Source organism: Zonotrichia albicollis, chromosome 10 (genome assembly GCF_047830755.1).
Source record: "Zonotrichia albicollis isolate bZonAlb1 chromosome 10, bZonAlb1.hap1, whole genome shotgun sequence".
NCBI classification, from domain to species: Eukaryota; Metazoa; Chordata; class Aves; order Passeriformes; family Passerellidae; genus Zonotrichia; species Zonotrichia albicollis.
The window spans coordinates 1,781,860-1,807,761 of NC_133828.1; the positions used below are offsets into that span (position 1 = coordinate 1,781,860).

Sequence of the window (25,902 nt, forward strand, 5' to 3'; positions counted from 1 at the left end):
ACAGCCAGAAAGCAGGATTTTGTTCCTAGTGAAATGACAATAAAAGCTCAGAAATGAAATAAATTAGAAGAAATAAAGCAAAAATGGGGCTGATTAGCTTAAGATCTTCCTTGTGCAAAACTATGGGAATTGGTGAAGGAATTCCAAGTGAGTTAGAGATGGGAACTCTGAGGTTTTTTAGATTCTGTGGTTTATTTTTCTTCTACACAGGCAGGAATGGTGAATTTGATTCACAGCTTCATTACATGGCCCAGAAGGTCCCAAGACCCTCAGTACAAGGCTTTTAAAGGATCTATTGACCAATAAAGCACTGCCAAAAAGGATATTTATGGTTTTGACCCAACCCTTAAATATTTTGTCTTATCTTAGCCATCATGTTATGGCACACAAACCCACAGTGCTGCATCCTGAACTCCTTGTTCACCTCTGGAACTGCTTTTGTTTTTTCTAGATCTTAAACTCTAAAACTCTCAACTCTCCTCTTCCTACCTTAATGTGTCTTTGCTTTAAATTATAAATCCACATTCTCACTTTAGCACCTGAGTTTGGGAGCCTTTGCCAAGGTCTCACACCAAACCCTGGTTTGGATTCTAACCTTTGGCCCAAAGTTCTGAGAGTTCCCTGCATTTCACATTCCAACACAAAACCATTCCTGATGAATTCAGGTGATGAGGAATAAAAAATGCTGCAAGCAAAATGGAATTCACAGGAAAATCCTCAGTGGGCATCAGATTTCAGCAGAGCCGGCGTCAAGAAAACACTCGGAAACAAAATTTATTCTTTAAATTAATAAAATGAATTACATTTGCAAGAAACAAAAATAACTCACTGCAAACTTGGTGGGATTAGACCAGAGGTAGCTTTAATGCTGCTTCAGGTAAAAACATTTGGGGAAGGATTTAAAATCAGCAATTTCAACTAGAACAGTCTCAAAATATTTAAGTTCAGCAATTTCAACTAGAAGAGTCTGAAAGGATTTTAAATTCAACAATTTCAACTAGAACAGTCTTAAAGGATTTTAAATTCATAGAGCAAAGGATTTAAAATTCAGCAATTTCAACTTGAACAGTCTGAAAGGATTTTAAGTTCATAGAGCAGTCTTAAAGGATTTAAATTCAGCAATTTCAACTAGAACAGTCTGAAAGGATTTTAAACTCAGTAATTTAAACTAGAACAGTCTGAAAGGATTTAAATTCAGCAATTTCAACTTGAACAGTCTGAAAGGATTTTAAATTCATAGAGCAGTCAAAGGATTTAAAATTCAGCAATTTCAACTTGAACAGTCTGAAAGGATTTTAAACTCAGTAATTTAAACTAGAACAGTCTGAAAGGATTTAAATTCAGCAATTTCAACTAGAGCAGTCTGCAATTATTTTAAATCCAGTAATTTAAATTAGAACAGTCTTAAAGGATTTTAAATTCAGTAATTTCAACTAGAACAGTCTGCAATTATTTTAAATCCAGTAATTTAAACCAGAACAGTCTCAAACCCATGTAAACAAGGTCCAGCACCTCGGTGGTGTCTCCTGAACGTGCTTGGTGAGCAGTTCCTCCTGCTGCTTCCTCTCAGCACTTTTATTCTCTTTTCCAAGCCATTCCTTTAATTCTTTTGGAAGGACTTGATTCTCTGGAGGAGGAAACCCTGACAGAACCCATGGATGGGACAGGAAAATGGAAATGTGGATGCAGCTGATCCTGTGCTCTCTGTGCTGCTTCCCAATCCTCACCTGGCAGCTGCCAGGCCATCCACAAGATCAATTTTTGTCTTAAAAATAACCTTACACTGAACCCCTTCCAGTTCAAGAAGACCAGTTAATTAAAAAAAAAAATAATAATGTGTAGAGAACAGGAAAAAAAGCAACAGTCTGAAAAAATAAATAGGTGGGAATCAAGGGAAAAAAGGAGAGGAGAACCTGTTAAGTTTAAAATATAAATAGGTGGGAATCAAGGGAAAAAAGGAGAGGAGAACCTGTTAAGTTTAAAATATAAATAGGTGGAAATCAAGGGAAAAAAGGAGAGGAGAACCTGTTAAGTTTAAAATATAAATAGGTGGAAATCAAGGGAAATAAGGAGAGGAGAGCCTGTTAAGTTTTAAAATAATCAGGACAGACACACAAAAAGTTTGTTCAAGTGGTGTAAGAAATGAGGAGAAGGAGCAGTTTATATTAAAAATAATTAAGTCTTTGGTAGCAATGAATTCTTTGATTTTTACAGTACTTGTATTCTAAAAATAATTCTCTATTATCCATGTAAGTATATCTTATAATTTATTCCCTAGTGTAGTTTATTACAAAACATAGAAAAGCCAAAGAGAAAAACTCAGAAAGAAAAATGAAAAAATCTCAGAAAGAGATGGAAAAAAAAGCCAGAAAAAAATCTGATTTTTTTTTTTTTCAGTGTTCAGTCCAGAGCCCCTTTCCGTGCCCGGAGTTGTGCTCACATAATCCCAAATTTCCCAGCCTGGAAGGTGTTTTTGCCCTGGGCTGAGGCGTTTTTGGCTGGGGCGGGCGTGTCCAGGGCGGAGTAGCGGATCTGGAACCCCCCTGCAGTCACCGAGCCGTCTGTCAGGAACTTCAGCGTCATCACGTTCCCTGCGCAGGAAAAATCACATTTTAGGGCACAAAAATGGAGGCTTTCACATGCGTTTTGGGGGGGTTTCTCATTGTTTTCACATCTATTTTGTTTTTTTCAGAAATATTTTTTGGTAGTTTTAATTTTCTTTATTTAATGAATTCATTTTAATTTTTTACCCTTTAAAAAAATTTAATTAATTTCAGGGTTTTTTCCAGATATATTTGGGGCATTTAATTTTTGTCACATATATTGTGGGTTTTAAGTTTTTTTTTCAGTTGCCACAAAGAGTGCAAATAATTTACCTGTGCTAATGATGTCATCTGGCAACTCATCTCCACAAAACCTGGAAAAAAAGAAAATGCTGATGAATAAAGTATGTAATATACTATAGTATGTATGATATATAGTATATAGTATGTAACATGCTATAGTGCATAGTATATAATATACTACAGTATTTATAATTTCTATTGTATATAGTATGCAATATACTGTAGTATATATAGTATATATTACACCATAGTATATATGCCATGTAATATATAATATATTATAATATATAGTATAGATAATAGATAGTATACGATAATATATGGTAGAATAATAATAATAGTAATAGTAATAGTAATAGTAATAGTAATAATAATAATAATAATAATAATAATAATAATAATAATAATAATAGACCATTAATATAGTATTACTAATTATTGCATATGATAATATATAGTATATATTATATATACAGTATATATATTATACCATATATAATATAGTATTTATTACAATATACAGTATAATATATATTATTTTATTATTACATCATCATTACATATTATTAATAATAATAATATAGCAATAACAGTATAATGCTATTAATATAGTATTAATAATTATTGTATATTGTAATATATAGAATGTATAGTATATAGTATACATAATATAGCGCATATTATATATATGTACTAGTATATAATACAGTATATAATAGTATATAATAGTATATAATACTAGTATATAATACATAGTATATATAATATACTATGTATTATATATATTATGGCATATATACTACAGTATACCATATACTATATACTATAGACTATATACTTTATACTATATATTATATATTATATATTATATATTACATGTATCGCATAAATGTTAAAATTTATAATTAATAAACAGCATTAATCTGCAGGGGGGTACAAATTTACCATAAATTTGCATATCAAATATACTTTACCTGCCCACAAACCCATTGACATCATCGTAGCTGTCGTAGACCTCCAGGAAGTCGCCCTGGCAGGCAATGTCATCCTCGACGTCGAACTCCAGGAACTGCAGGTGGATCCTCTGCCCGTACCGGACCCGGATGTGCCAGTAGCACACCTGGTTGTTCTCGTACTCGTTCGGGTAGCCTGGCGACTTGAAAACGTGTTTGGAATCTGTGAAGACTCCTCCACACTCTTTTCCTAAGGGGGAGGTAAAAGCAGGGAGAGTTGGTGTTTTAATTCTGGCCGTGGTTTGAATCTTCAGGCACTTGGAGCTGGAGATCTGCAGGGAATCACACAGGGACATCCAGAGCGACAAGGATTCTTGTGGATGGGCTTAGCAGTGCTCTGCAGGCCAAACAACTGAGTTAGCAGCAGAAGAAATTGATAAAATATTAATTTATCCACAGCAAGGGAGAAAGCAAGGCTGTTAGCAGGGAAACTGATAAAATAGATACACAAGGGATATTTGCAGCCTTAGTGAGCAGCATTCGTGCCTTCAAAATTTGTTACAAATTCCTGCCAATTAATTATTGACATTAATTTTGTATCAATAAAACACAATAAGCTATTGCTTTGTCCATTGAATATAATGAGCTATCTGATGTAACTAATGACTTGGTGAATCCTACCACCATCTGTCAGAGCTGGGGCAGTTCTCTGCTGTTCATGGGGCAGTTTTTCTTTATCTCTTCCACAGCCAGTCCTCCCTCCAGGAGATCTCTGCTGTTCAGGGGTCATTAATTATTAATTATCTTCTGTTCATGGGCCATTAATTATTAATTATCTGCTGTCCATGACCAGTGAGTGTCCTTGCATGGCTGATCCAATTCCAGCATCCCATGGGGAGGTGCTGTGCCCAGGGGAGGAGCCAAGCATTCCTGCCTGGGTACAATCTGAGGTTTGGGACAGCACAGCGGCCTCTGCCCCCTGCACTCCCAGAGGAGCAGCTTTGTGCCCCCTGCACTCCCACAGGAGCAGCTTTGTGCTGCCCTGCATGGCCACAGGAGCAGCTTTGTGCTCCCTGCACTCCCAGAGGAGCAGCTTTGTGCCCTCTGCATTCCCAGAGGAGCAGCTTTGCGCCCCCTGCATTCCCACAGGAGCAGCTTTGTGCCCTCTGCATTCCCAGAGGAGCAGCTTTGTGCCCCCTGCATTCCCACAGGAGCAGCTTTGCCCCCCCTGCATTCCCACAGGAGCAGCTTTGTGCCCTCTGCATTCCCACAGGAGCAGCTTTGTGCTCCCTGCATTCCAGAGGAGCAGCTTTGTGCCCCCTGCATTCCCACAGGAGCAGCTTTGTGCTGCCCTGCATTCCCAAGGAGCAGCTTTGTGCCCCCTGCATTCCCACAGGAGCAGCTTTGTGCTGCCCTGCATTGTCCCAGGAGCAGCTTTGTGCTCCCTGCATTCCCACAGGAGCAGCTTTGTGCCCCCTGCATTCCCAGAGGAGCAGCTTTGCCCCCCCTGCATTCCCACAGGAGCAGCTTTGTGCCCCCTGCATTGCCACAGGAGCAGCTTTGTGCTGCCCTGCATTCCCAGAGGAGCAGCTTTGTGCTGCCCTGCATTCCCAGAGGAGCAGCTTTGTGCCCCCTGCATTCCCAGCTTTGTGCCCCCTGCATTCCCACAGGAGCAGCTTTGTGCCCCCTGCATTCCCAAGGAGCAGCTTTGTGCTCCCCCTGCATTCCCAGAGGAGCAGCTTTGTGCCCCCTGCATTCCCAGAGGAGCAGTTTTGTGCCCCCTGCATTCCCAGAGGAGCAGCTTTGTGCCCCCTGCATTCCCAGAGGAGCAGTTTTGTGCCCCCTGCATTCCCAGAGGAGCAGCTTTGTGCCCCCTGCATTGCCAGAGGAGCAGCTTTGTGCCCTCTGCATTCCCAGAGAAGCAGCTTTGTGCTGCCATGCATTCCCACAGGAGCAGCTTTGTGCCGCCCTGCATTCCCACAGGAGCAGCTTTGTGCTCCCCCTGCATTCCCAGAGGAGCAGCTTTGTGCTGCCCTGCATTCCCAGAGGAGCAGCTTTGTGCCCCCTGCATTGCCACAGGAGCAGCTTTGTGCCCCCTGCATTCCCACAGGAGCAGCTTTGTGCCCTCTGCATTCCCAGAGGAGCAGCTTTGTGCCCTCTGCATTCCCAGAGAAGCAGCTTTGTGCTGCCATGCATTCCCACAGGAGCAGCTTTGTGCCGCCCTGCATTCCCACAGGAGCAGCTTTGTGCTCCCCCTGCATTCCCACAGGAGCAGCTTTGTGCTGCCCTGCATTCCCACAGGAGCAGCTTTGTGCCCCCTGCATTGCCACAGGAGCAGCTTTGTGCTGCCCTGCACTGCCAGAGGAGCAGCTTTGTGCCCCCTGCATTCCCACAGGAGCAGCTTTGTGCCCCCTGCATTCCCAGAGGAGCAGCTTTGTGCCCCCTGCATTCCCACAGGAGCAGCTTTGTGCCCCTGCATTCCCAGAGGAGCAGCTTTGTGCCCCCTGCATTCCCAGAGGAGCCCAGGCCCATCTCCATCACCCCTGGAGCTGCAGAGGAAAACTCCCCCCTTGTGCAGGATCCCTGCTGCAGCAGAGCCACTGCTGGCACTGCAGGAGGGATCGGGCTGGGACACGTCCCTGACACACAGGGTCCTGTTCTGACTCTGGCAGTAGTTAATTTTCTTTTTTCTTTTTTTTTATTATTGCATTTATAATTTTTTTTTTAATTTTCCTAGCAAATAACTGTTATTCCTATTCCCATATCTTTGCCTGAGAGCCCTCCTTAATTTCAAAATTACAATAATTCAGAGAGAGGGGGTTTACATTTCCTATTTCAGGGGAGGCTCTGCCTTCCTTAGCAGATACCTGGCTTTTCAAACCCAGACACCCAGATTTTGGAAGGAGATATTTTGGAAGCAAGAGGCGTGATCCAAACCTCACTGAACTCACAGGAAAAGCTTTCATTGCCTTCAGTGGGTTTGGGGCCAGAGCTGTGTTTTATGTGGGAGGCATTTGGGATTTCTGGCTCTCTGCAGCTTTACAGCTGTACTTGCACATCACACTGACACTCACATTCATCCTTTCTTCTTCAAAAACCCCTTGCAAGCGCGTCTCAAACAAAAACCAGCCCGTGATCACAGCCCTGCTGTTGTACTGCTGCTGTTCCTGCTGCTCCACATTCCCTTTGGGATAACACCACCCCTGCTCTGATCCAGTGGCCATTTGGACTTTGCCAGCTCCCTGCCAGGGGGGCTGACCAAACTGGGAATTCCTGCCTGAATTTAGGATTTATCCCCGTTTAGAGCTGGGCAGAGGGAGGTGCTGTGTCAGGGCATTCAGGGCACAGGAATTAGGAGCACTGAGATGGATTATTCCCATTAACCCCCTGAGTTTGTACATTATCCATGAGCCCAGAACTTCTCAGCTCAGCTCTTGGAGAGCTCGGGGGCTGCAACACAATAAAGACTTGGAGCTGCTGGAGAGTCAGGAGCTGCTGCAGGGCTGGGAGAGCTGGGAATGTTCCCCTGGAGCAGGGAAGGCTCCAGGCAGAGCTCAGAGCCCCTGCAGGGCCTGAAGGGGCTCCAGGAGAGCTGAGAGGGGCTGGGGACAGGGATGGAGGGACAGGAGCCAGGGAATGGCTCCCAGTGCCAGAGGGCAGGGATGGATGGGACACTGGGAATTGTTGGGAATCGGGAATTCCTGGCTGGGATGGGTGGGCAGGCCCTGGCACAGAGAAGCTCTGGAGCGAGTCCTGAGGAGGCCACGGAGAAGCTCCAAGAACTGGAGATTCTCTCTGGGGACAAAATGCAGCAAAATAATTGTTCCAAAATCTCCTTTTCTTACCCCTCCCTGCCTTCTCCCCATGGTGTCTCCCAAATCCTGATGCTGGGCCAGAGCAGCACATGGAATTGTGGATGATGGCTGGAGAAGGGAAGGCTCCAGGCAGAGCTCAGAGCCCCTGGCAGGGCCTGAAGGGGCTCCAGGAGAGCTGAGAGGGGCTGGGGACAAGGGATGGAGGGACAGGAGCCAGGGAATGGCTCCCAGTGCCAGAGGGCAGGGATGGATGGGACACTGGGAATTGGGAATTCCTGTCTGGGCTGGGATTGCCAGAGCAGCCCCTGGATCCCTGGAGCAGCCGGGGACAGTGGGAGGTGTCCCTGGCACGGCAGGGGTGGCACTGGATGGGCTTTAATGTCCTTCCAACCCAGCCCATTCCACCATTCCATGATCACTGCTGGGTGGGATGGACACTTCAAACACCCCGACCCTTCCACAAGTTCCTCCTGCCCTCTTTGGCCTCCTGGAGCAGAGCACAGGCTCAGTTCTGTCCGGGATTTGTCCCTGTCCCCTCAGCTGCCTGTGTCCTGCCTGCTGACAGCCCCTGCACACCAATCCCTGCAGGGCTGCAGGCTCGTGGCTCTGCACTTTTGGCAGCTCTGCTTTCCTTTGGAGCTCTGCCCAAACCGGACAGCAATTCCCCGTGGCCCAGAGCGGACAAAGGAATGGCCCCACGCCGAAATTCCGAGGGCAGCTCCGTGTGGAACATCTGGCAGGGCCCCCACCCCACAGAGCTATTTGGTGAACACAAACAAGCCCCAGCCCTGGGAGCACAAACAAGATGTGCACAGCTGTGCAGACGTCACGGCCCGGCCTGAGAGCCTGCCATGGCGAGCAGCAGGCCCAGGCTGAGCTTTGCTGCCCTGCCCGGGCCACCTCTGCCTTCCCTGATGGCTGAAGGGACAGCAGGAATGCTCTGCTGGGTTCCTGTCAGTGCTGCTGGAACTCTGGTCTGGTGGGAGTTTCACTCGGAGAATCACAGAGTTGTTACAGGATGGTGTGGATGGAAAGGGACACTAAAACTCATCTAATCCCACCCCTGCCATGGCAGGGACAGCTCCCGCTGTGCCAGGCTGCTCCAAGCCAATCCAACCTGGATTTGGGCACTGCCAGGGATGCAGGGGCACCCTGTGCCAGGCCCTCCTTCCCACCCTCCCAGGGAACAATTCCTCCTTAGGAATTCCTTAGGAATTCCTCCCAGTTCACCCCTAGGACAATCCTCCTAAGAATGCCAGTCCCAGGCAGGGCATTCATTTTCAGAGCTGTTCGATCTCAGACCAAAAAAAAAAAAAAAAAGGTTTAACCTTAAATTTTAAATTTACCCTTTTGCAGGCAGAATCCTCAGATTACGGGCAGAAAGCCCTCAGATTATACAGATAAATTGTGGCTAAATGCAAAAGAGGATGAAGGAGGAGAAAAGAGGACAGAAGAGGACAAAAGGACAGCCCCGTGGTTGCTCAGCACTTCTAAGAATGCCAGTCCCAGGCAGGGCATTCGCTTTCAGAGCTGTTCCATCTCAGACCAAAAAAAGGAAGGTTTAACCTTAAATTTACCCTTTTGCAGGCAGAATCCTCAGATTACGGGCAGAAAGCCCTCAGATTATACAGATAAATTTTGGGCTAAATGCAAAAGAGGACGAAGGAGGACAGAAGAGGACAAAAGGACAGAAGAGGACAGAAGAGGATGGAAAAGGACAGAAGAGGACAGAAGGACAGAAGAGGACAGAAGGACAGCCCCATGGTTGCTCAGCCCTCCTAAGAATGCCAGTCCCAGGCACGGCATTCGCTTTCAGAGCTGTTCCATCTCAGACCAAAAAAAAGAAGGTTTAACCCTAAATTTATCCTTTTGCAGGCAGAATCCCTCAGATTACGGGCAGAAAGCCCTCAGACTACTCAGATAAATTTTGGGCTAAATGCAAAAGAGGACAGAAGAGGACAGAAGAGGACAGAAGAGGACGGAAGAAGACAGAAGAGGACAGAAGGACAGAAGGACAGAAGGACAGCCCCGTGGTTGCTCAGCCCTTCTAAGAATGCCAGTCCCAGGCAGGGCATTCACTTTCAGAGCTGCTCCATCTCAGACCAAAAAAAAAAGGTTTAACCTTAAATTTTAAATTTACCCTTTTGCAGGCAGAATCCTCAGATTATGGGCAGAAAGCGCTCAGCTTATTCAGATAAATTTTGGGCTAAATGCAAAAGAGGACAGAAGAGGACAGAAGGACAGAAGAGGACAGAAGAGGACAGAAGAGGACAGAAGGACAGCCCCGTGGTTGCTCAGCCCTCCTAAGAATGCCAGTCCCAGACAGGGCATTCACTTTCAGAGCTGTTCCATCTCAGACATAATAAAGAAGGTTTAACCCTAAATTTACCCTTTTGCAGGCAGAATCCTCAGATTACGGGCAGAAAACCCTGAGATTATTCAGATAAATTTTGGGCTAAATGCAAAAGAGGACAGAAGAGGACAGAAGAGGACAAAAGGACAGAAGAGGACAGAAGGACAGAAGAGGACAGAGGGACAGCCCCGTGGTTGCTCAATCCTACTAAGAATGCCAGTCCCAGGCAGGGCATTCACTTTCAGAGCTGCTCCATCTCAGACCAAAAAAAAGAAGGTTTAACCTTAAATTTACCCTTTTGCAGGCAGAATCCTCAGATTATGGGCAGAAAGCCCTCATATTATTCAGATAAATTTTGGGCTAAATGCAAAAGAGGACAGAAGAGGACAGAAGGACAGAAGAGGACAGAAGGACAGAAGAGGACAGAAGGACAGCCCCATGGTTGCTCAGCCCTCCTAAGAATGCCAGTCCCAGGCAGGGCATTCACTTTCAGAACTGTTCCATCTCATACCAAAAAAAAGAAGGTTTAACCCTAAATTTACCCTTTTGCAGGCAGAATCCTCAGATTATGGGCAGAAAGCCCTCAGATTATACAGATAAATTTTGGGCTAAATGCAAAAGAGGACAGAAGAGGACAGAAGAGGACAGAAGAGGACAGAAGAGGACAGAAGGACAGAAGAGGACAGAAGGACAGCCCCATGGTTGCTCAGCCCTCCTAAGAATGCCCGTCTCAGGCAGGGCATTCATTTTCAGAACTGTTCCATCTCATACCAAAAAAAAGAAGGTTTAACCCTAAATTTACCCTGTTTTGGGCAGAATACCTCAGATTACGGGCAGAAAGCCCTCAGATTATTCAGATAAATTTTGGGCTAAATGCAAAAGAGGACAGAAGAGGACAGAAGGACAGCTCTGTGGTTGCTCAGCCCTCCTAAGAATGCCAGTCCCAGACAGGGCATTCATTTTCAGAGCTGTTCAATCTTAGACCAAAAAAAAGAAGGTTTAACCTTAAATTTACCCTTTTGCAGGCAGAATCCTCAGATTACGGGCAGAAAACCTCAGATTATTCAGATAAATTGTGGCTAAATGCAAAAGAGGACAGAAGAGGACAGAAGAGGACAGAAGGACAGCCCCGTGGTTGCTCAGCCCTCCTAAGAATGCCAGTCCCAGGCAGGGCATTCACTTTCAGAACTGTTCAATCTCAGACCAAAAAAAAAAGAAAAGGTTTAACCTTAAATTTTAAATTTACCCTTTTGCAGGCAGAATCCTCAGATTACGGGCAGAAAGCCCTCAGATTATACAGATAAATTTTGGGCTAAATGCAAAAGAGGACAGAAGAGGACGGAAAAGGACAGAAGAGGACAGAAGGACAGAAGGACAGCCCCGTGGCTCTCCTCACCGTTGGGGTTGTAGCAGTAGGCGTCCCACCTCTCGCTCCTGTTGAGGCGAATCCCATAATCAACAATCCCAGTCTTGCCAAAGCCACAGTTGGCTCCAGCTTTTACTATGGGATAGCCAACTCTGCCCTTGGCCATCCAGCCGGCAGCACACACGTGGAAACCTGCAGCAAAGGAGGCAGAAAATGGTCAGAACTGGGCTGCTCTTATTGCACCAAGTTGGTGTGATTGGCCTGATAGAAATCGAGCTAAAGGGGAGAACAGGACGTTGAGAGGGTAATTTTAAATGCAGAGGGTAAAACTGAATCGTGTTCTCCACAATGTGATTACTGGTTCCTCATCTGAAGCCCCAAATCAAATGCAGATGGACTGCACAGTCAGGTTTAAGTGCTCTACCAGCACTTGTAATCAAATTAGCCATTGGATGAGTTTTCCAAGGGTGTTTTCTGTTTCCCTTTTGAAGTCAGACAAATTTACTCAATCCCAGTACTTAATTCTCAGCATTAATTAAGTTCTAAAAATAAATAAAATACTACAGACGGCTAAAATCCCCAAGCATTTGCTTAAAACACTTTCAATTTAAATTTAAATACCTGAAATGCCTCGGGGATTTCTTGCCAAACAAAAAGATCCCCTTAATGCATTTTGTGGCTGGGAACTCAACACCAATAGCCAAAGAATGCAGTGTTGTAGAGACCCATCCAATGTTTTCATGGAGAGGAGCTGGAACATATTTGTGGCATCTCACGGCTCAGAGCTCCTCAGAAGAAACAAAAGTGCCCTTTTCACATGTGCTGCTGCTGGGAGCCAGCTCCTGACTCAACAGCAGAGTGAAAAAACGTCTGGAGTGGAGGATATTTTCCATTGTTTTCGCAGTGCTCTGAATGAATGAAGAGCTTAGGAATCAGCTGGAAATGCAGGGGAGCTCTCGCTTTTTACTTCAAGCACAGAACTCATTCCCTTGCAGACAAAATAAAAGTGGTTGGAGCAAGTCCAGAGGAGGTCAGGGAGATGCTCCCAGGGCTGGAGCCAGGCTGGGAGAGCTGGGAATGTTCCCCTGGAGAAGGGAAGGATGCAGGAAAACCTCAGAGGCCCTGGCAGGGCCCGAAGGGGCTCCAGGAGAGCTGAGAGGGGCTGGGGACAGGGATGGAGGGACAGGAGCCAGGGAATGGCTCCCAGTGCCAGAGGGCAGGGATGGGTGGGACACTGGGAATTGTTGGGAATTGGGAATTCCAGGCTGGGATGGGTGGGCAGGCCCTGGCACAGAGAAGCTCTGGAGCGAGTCCTAAGGAGGCCACGGAGAAGCTCCAAGAACTGGAGATTCTCTCTGGGGACAAAATGCAGCAAAATCATTGTTCCAAAATCTCCTTTTCTTACCCCTCCCTGCCTTCTCCCCATGGTGTCTCCCAAATCCTGATGCTGGGCCAGAGCAGCACATGGAATTGTGGATGATGGCTGGAGAAGGGAAGGTTCCAGGCAGAGCTCAGAGCCCCTGGCAGGGCCTGAAGGGGCTCCAGGAGAGCTGAGAGGGGCTGGGGACAGGGATGGAGGGACAGGAGCCAGGGAATGGCTCCCAGTGCCAGAGGGCAGGGATGGATGGGACATTGGGAATTCCTGGTGGGGACACCCTGGCACTCCTCCTGCTCCTTACCAAAACCCCACGGAGTTTCACACAAGCCCCAAAGCTCGGGACAGAAAGGACAACTCCCACCCAGCCCCCTCAGGAGGAGCCCCGTGAGGAGCCCTGTGCTTTCCAGACCTATTTTCCGAGCTGCCTCCAGCTGCTGCAGCGTGGCCAGGTGTCCTCCCTCGTACTCGCACACGGCCTTGGCCTCGGCGAACGTCAGCCGGTACTTGCCGGAGCGCGCCTCGCGGTGGTACACGCCGGCTGCACGCTCTGCGGGGACACCCACAGGGACACGGCGTCAGCTCGCGCCTCTGCCACACAGTCACACTGTCACAGAGTCACACAGAATCACACAGTCACAGAGTGACACACAGTCATACAATCACAGAATCACACTGTCACAGAGTCACGCAGAGTCACACAGTCACACAGAATCACACAGTCACAGAGTGACACAGTCACACAGTCACAGTCACACAGAATCACACAATCACACACAATCATACAATCACAGAATCACACAGTCACACAATCATAGAGAATCACAGAGTCACACAGTCACAGAGTCACACACAATCACACAATCATAGAGAATTACAGAGAATCACAGAATCACACAGAATCACACAATCACAGAATCACAGAATCCCACAGAATCACAAAATCCCACAGAATCACAGTCACAGAATCACACAATCACAGAATCACACAATCACAGAATCACAGTCACACAGAATCACACAATCACACAATCATAGAGAATTACAGAGAATCACAGAGTCACACAGAATCACAGAATCACAGAATCACACAATCACACAGAATCACAAAATCACACAGAATCACAGTCACAGAATCACAGAATCATAGAGAATCACAGAGAATCACAGAGAATCCCAGAATCACACAGTCACAGAATCCCAGAATCACACAGAATCACACAATCACAGAATCACAATCACACAGAATCACACAATCACACAATCATAGAGAATTACAGAGAATCACAGAATCCCACAGAATCACAGAATCCCACAGAATCCCACAGAATCACAAAATCACACAGAATCACAGAATCACACAGTCACAGAATCACACAGTCACAGAATCACAGAATCACAGAATCACAGAATCACAGAATCCCACAGAATCACAGAATCCCACAGAATCCCACAGAATCACAAAATCACACAGAATCACAGAATCACACAGTCACAGAATCACACAGAATCACAGAATCACAGAATCACAGAATCACAGAATCACAGAATCACACAGAATCACAGAATCACACAGAATCCCACAGAATCACAAAATCACACAGAATCACAGTCACAGAATCACAGAATCATAGAGAATCACAGAGAATCACAGAATCACACAGTCACAGAATCACACAGAATCACACAATCACAGAATCACACACAATCACACAATCACAGAATCACACACAATCACACAGAATCACACAATCATAGAGAATCACAGAGAATCACAGAGTCACACAGAATCACACAGAATCACAAAATCACACAGAACCAGAGTCAGAGAATCACAAAATCACAGAATCACACAGTCACACAGAATCACACAGTCACACAATCATAGAGAATTACAGAGAATCACAGAATCCCACAGAATCACAAAATCACACAGAATCACAGTCACAGAATCACAGAATCATAGAGAATCACAGAGAATCACAGAATCACAGAGAATCACAGAGAATCACAGAATCACACAGTCACAGAATCACACAATCACAGAATCATAGAGAATCACACAGAATCACAGAATCCCACAGAATCCCACAGAATCACAAAATCACACAGAATCACAGTCACAGAATCACAGAATCATAGAGAATCGCACACAATCACACAGAATCACACAATCATAGAGAATCACAGAGAATCACAAAATCACACAGAATCACAGTCACAGAATCACAGAATCATAGAGAATCACAGAGAATCACAGAATCCCACAGAATCACAGAGAATCCCAGAATCACACAGAATCACACAGCCACAGAATCACACAGAATCACAGAATCCCAGAATCCCACAGAATCACAGAATCACACAATCACAGAATAATGATGTTGGAAGAGACCTTTAGGATCATCGAGGCCAAACCTGTGCCCCAACACCTCAACCACTGGTTTGGTGCCAGTTTGGGGCCAGTTTGGGGCCAGTTTGGGAACAGTTTGGGGCCAGTTTGGGCACAGTTTGGGCACAGTTTGGGCACAGTTTGGGCACAGTTTGGGCACAGTTTGGGGCAGCACCCCCAGCCCTGTGGTCCTGCCTCAGGGGAACCCTCCTGGATCCCTCCCACAGCATCCTCCTGTGATGAATCCGAGCTTTGTTTGGAATCTCCAGAGAAATGAAATCACAGCTACTCGGAGAGACGAGAGGCAGCAATGAAAGGGGGGAAAATGTCAAATAAAAATATCGGAGCGTGTGTCACAGAGGGCAGGGCCAGAACAATCGCTGGCTGACATTTCTGCTGCACGGAAAATTAAAGCAATTTCTTCGTTATTTTTTTTTACTTTGCCACGGCAATCCCGAGACAAAACAGCTTTCCAAGGAAACCTAGAAGCTGCTGCAAGTTTTACAATCTTTGCATGTCGAGCTTGTCTGGTGCCATATGTATGGAAATGTGTCTCAGCAGCAATCTGCACGTCTCATCTGAGGGGTTTTTTGTTTAGGTCTCACTTGTATTTAGCAGAATCTGAGAGGAATGGCTGTTTGCAACGTGGCTGGGGAAATCAGGAAAGCAGGATTTTTACAGTAGTTATTTGCAGCATAAAAATAAAGAATGTGTTTTCTAGGGTCGGTGATTTTGGCTGGGTTAGGGGAGGGTTTTAAAAAAATTGTGGTTGGGAATGGTGAGAGCCCTTAATAGCCACAGAATGGTGTTTGCCAGGGTGGGTTTTGTGCCCAAAAAAATAAATTTTGTTGCTGATACCATATATTTACCATATCCCTGGGAACATCACTGCCATGGGATAACCTTCCTGAAGGAGCCTAGCAACCCACAGCTGGGGGACTGTGGCATGTTCTGGTACTAAAACTCCTTTTTAATTAAGAATTTATTCATAGGAATTCATTCATGAGGCCTGATTTTTAAATATACTGTGCCAGGGAGTAGCATCCTTCACTAAAGATGGATCTTGGCCTGGATAATTCAATTTTACACAACAGGCCATGGACAGGGAGCCAAGGATCTGCAATTCTTGAGGCTCAGAAGACGCCTTGGGAAGGTGAGGAACCACTGTTCCCATGCCTCCACCAGAACCCAATTATTTGGGATGATCCCATAAACGTGCCTCACACAGCTTTAAAATATCTTTGGGATTGGCCAAACACCCACTGACACACCATTTAAACAGGTGGAAAATGGTTTTTTGGGGGCTGTGTTGGAAAAACACTTGGTATCTAAACCTGAAGCGTGAGCCAAAGCCACCCCAATATTTGGTTTAGGTTGGCAAACCGGGAAATCTGCACGGCTCAAAGCAAGCCAAGCAGGAAAGCAGAAGCATAACTTTTGATTTATTCACAGGAAGTGTTACTTTTCAGCCACTCAGCAGTCTGTCATGGCCGAGCCCATGAGAAATCAAGATAAATCAGCTCAGTGTGCGTGTGCAGGGCTGGGAATGTTGGGTTGGGAATCCCTGAGTCCCCCAGGAGCCAGCTCAGAGCTGGGCCTGCCTGCAGGCTCTGCAAATATTTTCATTTTTATGGTAAATTCGTATTTGCAGGTGCGGATGATAAAAAGCTGATCGTTTGCTCGATGTATAAATTATGTTTTTACTCTTTCTTGTTGGATTATGGCCTTTTCTCATTTTCTGGCTCAGAGGCATTTTAAAAACTTTTATTCTCTTTTTAGTCTCATGAGAAGGGTGAGACAACGCAGATGTTATAACTCACATTATTATAATTACAAGCTAACCATTCTTAATTAAAATACACTATAAACGTAATTTAATTTTCTGTAAATCCATTTCCCACGTTTCTCAGATGACAATTTAAAGAGTTGGGATGATTTTTTTTCCCATGTTTGCTGTGTTTATCAGATTGAGAAAGGATCTGCAGAAGGCAGCAAGAAATGGTCCTGGAAATATCTGAGACACAGAAAATTGCGTTGATTTTCTTAGAGAATTCAACACATTGAAGATTTCAAAACACAGTGTGAGGGACAAGGACTGGGGACAAAAGTTCTGAAGAATTTCTGAAAGTTTTAATTTTTTTCTTTTAAACTTCTTAAAGTTTTAAATTTTGCAAGAGTTTGTTCTCATTTTCTGGGCATGAAAAACATCAATCATTGGCCTGGAAGCCTGGAATGCCCATTATTGATCCTTGCAGAGCCCAGGGAAGGGGATTGGAAACCACAGATTGTATTCCCTGAGCTCTCAGAGCTGCCACTGAGATCTCACCATTTGTTGTTGGTTTTTTTGTCACCTGGCAGTGTTATTTCCAGATCTTATCACTCTAAAGGTATCTCCCCACACTTACTGCTGGAATTTTTTCAGGTTTTCCAGAATATTGCTGTTGGTTGCTGAGAATTTCAGCCTTTCTGTGCTGGGAATTTCAGATTTTCTGTGCTGGGAATTTCAGATTTTCTGTGCTGGGAATTTCAGATTTCTGTGCTGAGAATTTCAGATTTTCTGTGCTGGGAATTTCAGATTTCTGTGCTGAGAATTTCAGATTTCTGTGCTGGGAATTTCAGATTTTCTGTGCTGGCAATTTCAGCCTTTCTGTGCTGGGAATTTCAGATTTCTGTGCTGGGAATTTCAGATTTCTGTGCTGGGAATTTCAGATTTTCTGTGCTGGGAATTTCAGCCTTTCTGTGCTGGGAATTTCAGATTTTCTGTGTTGGGAATTTCAGCCTTTCTGTGCTGGGAATTTCAGATTTCTGTGCTGGGAATTTCAGATTTTCTGTGTTGGGAATTTCAGCCTTTCTGTGCTGGGAATTTCAGATTTCTGTGCTGGGAATTTCAGATTTTCTGTGCTGGGAATTTCAGATTTCTGTGCTGGCAGGCACTGACCCCCAGGAGAACACTGCACTGACCCGAGGCCCTGGAGAAGCTTCCAGAATGGAATGGTGGAACTGGGATTGTGGGTGTGGAGTTTGGATAGAAGTGTGTGATAGCACAGGGGGGAAACTCAGAGTTTAAGGGTTTAGAATAAATTAATGTATATAGAGCAAGGTGGAAGGTTTGGGGTGGAGGCTGCTCCTTCACCTCCTTCTCCTTCTCCTTCTCCTTCTCCTTCTCCTTCTCCTTCTCCTTCTCCTTCTCCTTCTCCTTCTCCTTCTCCTTCTCCTTCTCCTCCTTCCCCTTCTCTCCTCCTTCTCCTCCATGGGTTTGGGTGGTTTTGTGTAATTGGATAAAAAATCCCCATTGCAGGCCATGAGTGATTGGTTATTGGGTTAAATTGAAAATAATTGAGGTGTCCATTTCTTAATTGGACAGTTTATCCTTGAAAAAGGGGAGACACTATCTACTCTATCTTGTAGAGAGAGTCACAGCTCCATTTTTGGTGTGTCAGAGTGAAGTGCTGCAGAACTCAGGGTTTGTGAGTGTGTGACAGAGATAAGAACTGATAAACACCTGAGTCCCAACAAGAAATCCCATCTCACACATTTAATCCTGACCTTGGCAGAAAAACAGAAAAAACATATTGCTGGGGAGGTCAGCCCTTCCCAGAGTCTGCAAGGCTGAAAGCAGCAGCAGCTCCACCCTGTGAGGAGCAACCAGCCTTTTATTTCATTGTATTAAAGGCAGCAATCCCTTTTATTCCTCTGCAGCATTGGGAAAACAGACCACACACACATCCTGCCCCGGCTCTGGGTGTCCCAGTCAGTGACACCAATCCCAATTAACCAATGGGATCTTGCTCTGGCAATATTCCCCCCTCTCCCTCCTTAATTCGACTGAGCAGGGAATAAACTCAGCACCAGCCCCGGAGCTGGGCCAGAGCAGGGTTAACTCCTCATTTCCCTCCTTAATTCGACTGAGCAGGGAATAAACTCAGCACCAGCCACAGAGCTGGGGCAGAGCAGGGTTAACTCCTCATTTCCCTCCTTAATTCGACCGAGCAGGGAATAAACTCAGCACCAGCCCCGGAGCTGGGCCAGAGCAGGGTTAACTCCTCATTTCCCTATTTATGGCTCTGGCTGTGCTCCCGTGCCCACACCGACAGGAATTGCTGTTCGTGGAGGTGAGCTCTGGGGATGAACCCGCAGGAAATGTTGATTTTTCTGGCAAGCACAAGCACGTGCCACAGGGCCAGGGGTCACACTTCCCAAAATGCCTCCCTGGAGCCCAGGGACAGCAGGACCCTGCCAGGACAAGAACCCTCAGGCAGCACGAAACTTGGCCAATAAAGGACCTGAAATATGCTAAATGCTAAATAAAGAGAAATATTTCGCTTTTAAGCAGAGGGTGGCCACGCAGAGCTCCTGGCAGGGGCCTCTGCTGCTCAGAGAGCTTCACCAAACGGGGCTGGTGCTGCCCCCAAACCCCGCTGAGACAGGGAGTGGGAATGGGAAAGGAATTGGAATTGTGAGCAGCTGGCCTGGGAAATCCCACAGTGCTGAGAGCTGGCTCTGGGATGAGCCCAGGAGCAAATCTGGGCAAGGCTGGGCAATAAAGCCCTGCCCACAACGGGATGGGGGCAAAAAGGAGCAGCAGCAAAGCTCCAGGGGCACCAGGAGCACATCCCCAAGGAGGTGACAGGGCAGCAGCTCTGCCCCAGGAGCAAGAGGGGCTTTGGGACAAGGAAAAAGGTAAAAGGAAAAAGGTGAAAGGTAAAAGGAGCGTTGCAGAGTGACAGCAATTCAAGATTTTATATGTTTATATATGTTATATGTAAACATATTTTATATGTTTATACATTATTTTATATGTTTTTATATGTATATATATATATATACATATAAAACATAAAAAGTATTAAAAACGTGTATATATATATAATATTTTAATATCTTTGTATATGTATAATGTATCTGTCATATACATCATGTCATCGATATTTATCATATATTTATATGACATATATTTAGATATGTAACTATACATAATTATATATTATATATAGTCATGTATATATAATATATATGATATATATGATATATAATATATAAGATGAAATATACATATTATATATTTATATATTATATAAATATATATATTATATATATATAAATGCTATGGGTTTGTGGAGGAAAAAGGTAAAATGGAAATTTTCCTGAATTTTGGGTTTGGTTCTTTAGCAGAAGAGGACAAATGTCACAGATGTCACTGTGCATCCCCAGCTTTTATTCCACTGATGCTTGAGCACAGGGAGGCTGAGGGTGGGGTGACTCCTTTTACTACTCAAGTTATTTTATTTTAAATGCAAAGAAGCATAAACTGGATGGCTGTGAATTTGCCAAATTTATCTTCATTTATATACAGAGTCGCTGAATTCCACTGGTGATTGAATTAACTGCACTCTGAGGTTCATTTCGGTAACGTTATTGCTGCACTTACACAAGATGGTGCATTTCTATTTTGGTTTGTTTACTTAGCAAAAGCCATCAGGTTTTTTACCCCCTGGTTTATTTTTATTTACTCTCCTGCTAAATGCTTGGAGGCGTAGCCAACCAGAATTTTATGATGCATTCCAATTAGCACACAGTTGCTCCATTTTAAAGCATTTTAAAAGATTTGCCTTCAGTTCATGAAACTGCTGAAATGATGGCTGTTATCCCAAATTTCTGACCAGCAGAGGTGGAGCCTGGAGCTGCCAGGCTGCTCTTTGCTGGAGCCCTCCCCACCTGAGCAGCCTCAGGAATGGTGAGGCACAACAGGCAGGGCCGGAGCTTTGGGGGGAAGAGGAGCCACTAAAAGAGCAATTTTCTTATCTCTTCCACAATCACTCCTCCCTCTGGGGGGACATCTGCTGATAACAGGCCATTGAATGTAACTGCAGGGCTGATAAAACATCTGCTGATAACAGCTATTGAATGTCCCTGCATGGCTGATAAGAACTGCAGCATCCCCTTGGGAGATGTGAGCCCAGAGGGCGGAGCCAAGCATTCCTGCCTGGATATAATCTGGAGATTCTGGAACACCAGCCAAGCATTCCTGCCTGGATACAATCTGGGGATTCTGGAACACCAGCCAAGCATTCCTGCCTGGATACAATCTGGGGGTTCTGGAACACCAGCCAAGCATTCCTGCCTGGATACAATCTGGGGGTTCTGGAACACCAGCCCAGCATTCCTGCCTGGATACAATCTGGGGGTTCTGGAACACCAGCCAAGCATTCCTGCCTGGATACAATCTGGGGGTTCTGGAACACCAGCCAAGCATTCCTCCCCAGATAGAATCAGGGGATTCTGGAACACCAGCCAAGCATTCCTACCCGGATACAATCTGGGGATTCTGGAACACCAGCACGGCTTCTGCACTGGATTGCCCAGAGGAACAGCAGCTGCCTCTTCCACTGGATCTTCAGAGGGACACTGCACCTTTCTCCAGGATCCCTGCTCCAGCAGAACCACACTGACACTGCAGGGGCTCTGCAGCCACAATTCCAATGGGATTCTCCAGGATCCCTGCTCCAGCAGAGCCACCCCTGACACTGCAGGGGCTCTGCAGCCACAATTCCAATGGGATTCTCCAGGATCCCTGCTCCAGCAGAACCAGCCCTGACACTGCAGGAGGGCTGAGCCACAATTCCAATGGGATTCTCCAGGATCCCTGCTCCAGCAGAACCACACTGACACTGCAGGGGCTCTGCAGCCACAATTCCAATGGCACTGCTGCCACCACCCTGACCCACAGGGTGTCAGGTTGGGTTCTGACTCTGTCACTGTTGGTTTAGTTTACTAAATGAAATGAACCTCAGAGTGCAGTTAATTCAATCACCAGTGGAATTCAGCGACTCTGTATATAAATGAAGATAAAATTGGCAAATTCACAGCCATCCAGTTCATGCTTCTTTGCATTTAAAATAAAATAACTTGAATAGTAAAAGGAAGTCACCCCAACCTCAGTCTCCCCTGTGCTCGAGCATCAGTGGAATAAAAGCTGGGGATGCACAGTGACATCTGAGCTTTGCTTTTCTCCTCTTCTGATAAAGAACCAAATCCAAAATTCAGGAAAATTTCCATTTTATCTTTTTCCCTCCACAAACCCTTAGCATATATATATATATATAATTATTAAAATATATATTATTATTTATTTTATCCTTTTATTTTCTTCCCTATTAAAGAAGTTATTTGTTATTTCTTAATTACTTATATTAGTTCTATATGACATATATTATATATAACTTATATAACTCATATATATAACTTTTATTATATATATAAGTTATAAAAACATATAACCATATATGTTTTATATATATATATATATATATATATATATATATATATATATATATATATACAGACACACATAAAACTTATATAACTATATATAACTTATTGTTATTTCCTGCTCCCCTATTTTTTGCCTGAGAGCCCCTAAATTTAAAATTTATAGCAATTCAGAGGGAGGGGGTTTACATTCTCCATTTCAGGGCAGGCTCCTGCCTTTCTTAGCAGGCACCTGCCTTTCCAAACCAAAAGAGCAGCCAAATGGAAAAAGATCCTTTCTGTGCCTCGTTTGTGCTCCTGGTGCTTTGCAGGCCCCTCTGAGAGGGGCTGTATTGAAGATGGAGGGAGAGACCCATCTTTCTTGATCAGCATCTGACTCCGTTTATTCACTCAATCAGTCACCTTTTATAACAGTGTTAATTAAGTTCATGCATATTGCAAAATCTGAGCTCACAATAGGTCAGAGATAACACACCAACCCCTCCTTATGTTTCCAATACCAAGATTTGGGTTCTCAAAATTATTTTTGCTTTCCCAGAACAGCCAAAGATAGAATATCTACTTGTTATGAGAAAGCTGCCTGAGAACTCTGGTATGCAAGGCTCTCAAGGTCTTCATGTTTGTCACTTTTACTTGTAATTAAAAACAACCTGAGAACTTCTGCTGTTTACAGAAACAGGCTGTGAGAATTTGCTCCTCACAGCTGCCTTCTGAGCCATTTCTGAAAAAATCTCCAACAGGGCTGGAGCCCTGTGGTGGTGGCTCATGAGACACCTGAGCACTGCCAGCTCCAGGGATTCCTGGAAATCCTCAGGGAAATCCACAACATTCTGTGGGGATGGGGGATTTGGAAACATTTGTGTGGAAAACAGAGCCCTTGGTGCGTGCCTTGGTTCTGGCACCCCCTGGCAGGCTCTGGGCTGAGTTAGCTCTCTGCTGCAATGGATAATTACAGGGAGCTATAAAAGAGCCCTCAGAGCTCTGGAGACCCTCTGAGGGTACCAGAAACCTTCCCACAGCATTTCTGTCCTGCCCTTTTGAAACCTTCCCTAAACGAGGTGAACAGCCCAAACATCTCTGTTTCTGCGCTTTGCCAGAGAGCCAGGAAATGTTATCACTGTTATTTCCACATCATTTCGCTTCACATGCAGGACCCCAGGCATGGGAAGTATGTTCCTGCAGAAAGCAATTCATTCCTTTGGCAAATGTTTCTTTTCAGGCTCCTTTTCCCTCAAAACAAAGCCGCTGTTATTTAATGAAGGCAGTTTTCACTTTACCTCCCGCTGCACGAAAGTGCATTCATATGAAACGTTCTATAATTACCTTTTTAAATAAATAAATAACTTTTGCTGCAGGAACATACATTCAGATGAAACGCTCTATAATTACCTTTTAAAATAAATAAATAACTTTTCCTGCAGGAAAATGCATTCGGATTATATATTTAATAATTTTTTTTAAGTAAATAAATAAGTTTTCCTGCAGGAACATACATTCAGATGAAATGCTCTACAATTACCTTTTAAAATAAATAAATAAATAAATAAATAAATAAATAAATAAATAAATAAATAACTTTTCCTGCAGGAAAATACATTCAGATGGTATATTTTATAATTACTTTTTTAAAAAAATAAATACCTTTTCCTACAGAAACTTGCATTCAGATGAAATGCTCTATAATTACCTTTTAAAATAAATAAATAAATAAGTTTTCCTGCAGGAACATACATTCAGATGATATATTTTATAATTACCTTTTATAAAGAAATAAATAACTTTCCTACAGGAAAATACATTCAGATTGAAACGCTCTATAATTACCTTTTAAAAGAAATAAATAACTTTTCCTGCAGGAAAATGCATTCGGATTATATATTTAATATTTTTTAAAATAAATAAATACATTTTCCTGCAGGAAAATACATTCAGATGATATATTTTATAATTACTTTTTTAAAATAAATAACTTTTCCTGCAGGAGCATACATTCAGATTATATATTTTATAATTACTTTTTTTTTTAATAAATAACTTTTCCTGCAGGAGCATACATTCAGATTATATATTTTATAATTACTTTTTTAAAAAAATAAATAACTTTTTCTACAGGAACATACATTCAGATGAAATGCTCTATAATTACCTTTTAAAATAAATAAATAAATAAATAAATAAATAAATAAATAAATAAATAGATAAATAAATAAATAACTTTCTTTTCCTGCAGGAAAATACATTCAGATGAAATAAATAAATAAATAAATAAATACTTTTCTTGCACTTCAGTGAAAATGTACCCATAGTAAGCTCGTAAAAGGGGACGGCTGCTGTTCAGATAAAGCGATTTCAATGAATTTCAGTGCAGCTAAACCCTGGTGTCAATGCCCAGCTGAGTTCTGTGCTGCTGGGTGCTCATCCTTGCCCTGCCGGGCACACACAGCGATGCTCTAGCCCAGAGTGGGTGATGAGGGAAGGTTTTTTACCCAGCCCGATGGAGTTTGCAGCACGCCATCCTGCCCTCCTTCCCTGCTGGGCACACACAGCGATGCTCTAGCCCAGGCTGGGCGATGAGGGGAGGTTTTTTACCCAGCCCGATGGAGTTTGCAGCACGCCATCCTCCCCTCCTTCCCTGCCGGGCACACACAGCGATGCCGCCCCCAGGATGGGCGATAAGGGGAAGGTTTTTTACCCAGCCCAATGGAGTTTGCAGCACGCCATCCTGCCCTCCTTCCCTGCCGGGCACACACAGCGATGCCGCAGCCCAGGATGGGCGATAAATGGGCGATAAGGGGAAGGTTTCTTACCCAGCCCAATGGAGTTTGCAGCACGCCATCCTTCCCTCCTTCCCTGCCGGGCACACACAGCGATGCCGCAGCCCAGGATGGTCGATAAGGGGAGGTTTCTTACCCAGCCAGATGGAGTTGTGCAGCACGCCATCCTTGCCGAGGCCCCAGGCTGCAGCCCGGTGGCAGAGCAGGGCAGAGAGCAGCAGCGGTGCGAGCATCCCGGGGCTGGCAGTGTCCTCTGTGCCTCAGCCGGCCGCTCTGCGCTGCCCCAGCCTCCCGCAACATCTGCGAGCCAGATCTTAAATACACGGCTCGGCTCTGAGGTCACGGCGCTGCTCCAATTGTGCTGCTGCGCTTCTTACCCAACCTCTGCGGTGGCTGCGGTGACTCACGGCTGGCTCTGCTCCTCCGCAGCCTGGCCAAGAATCCTTCCCGTCCCGTCCCGTCCCATGCCGCCCCTCGGTGCTGCGGCGCACACAGACACTGCCCAGCCGAGCTCTGCTCCTTCCTCAGTGCTCGCTGCCTTCAAATCCCGCACAAGGGAACCGGGAGCCAGCCTGTTCTGCTGGGAGCGCTCCACTCACACAGTTACAGCAGCCTGGGATCGCACCACTCCCCCTCGTCCTGGTTTCAACATTCTCTCCTTCAGGAGATCCCACATATCCCACTCATCCCCATTGAAACATTCTCTCCTTCAGAAGATCCCACACACTCCCCCTCATCCTCATTTCAACATTTCCCTCT

The 25,902-nt window shown here is 44.8% G+C and overlaps 1 protein-coding gene across 1 annotated transcript; it reads right to left on the minus strand.

The window, feature by feature from the left end:
• Positions 1–749: 749 nt before the first annotated feature.
• On the minus strand, positions 750–25,764 carry TNFAIP6 (TNF alpha induced protein 6). Its single transcript, XM_074547831.1, has 6 exons — positions 25,280–25,764; positions 13,121–13,258; positions 11,364–11,525; positions 3,821–4,049; positions 2,877–2,917; positions 750–2,591 (listed from the first exon to the last, which is right to left on the minus strand). Exons 1-6 carry the CDS (start codon positions 25,374–25,376, stop codon positions 2,437–2,439), a joined length of 822 nt encoding a protein of 273 aa, XP_074403932.1. The 5' UTR covers positions 25,377–25,764; the 3' UTR covers positions 750–2,436.
• Positions 25,765–25,902: the final 138 nt, after the last annotated feature.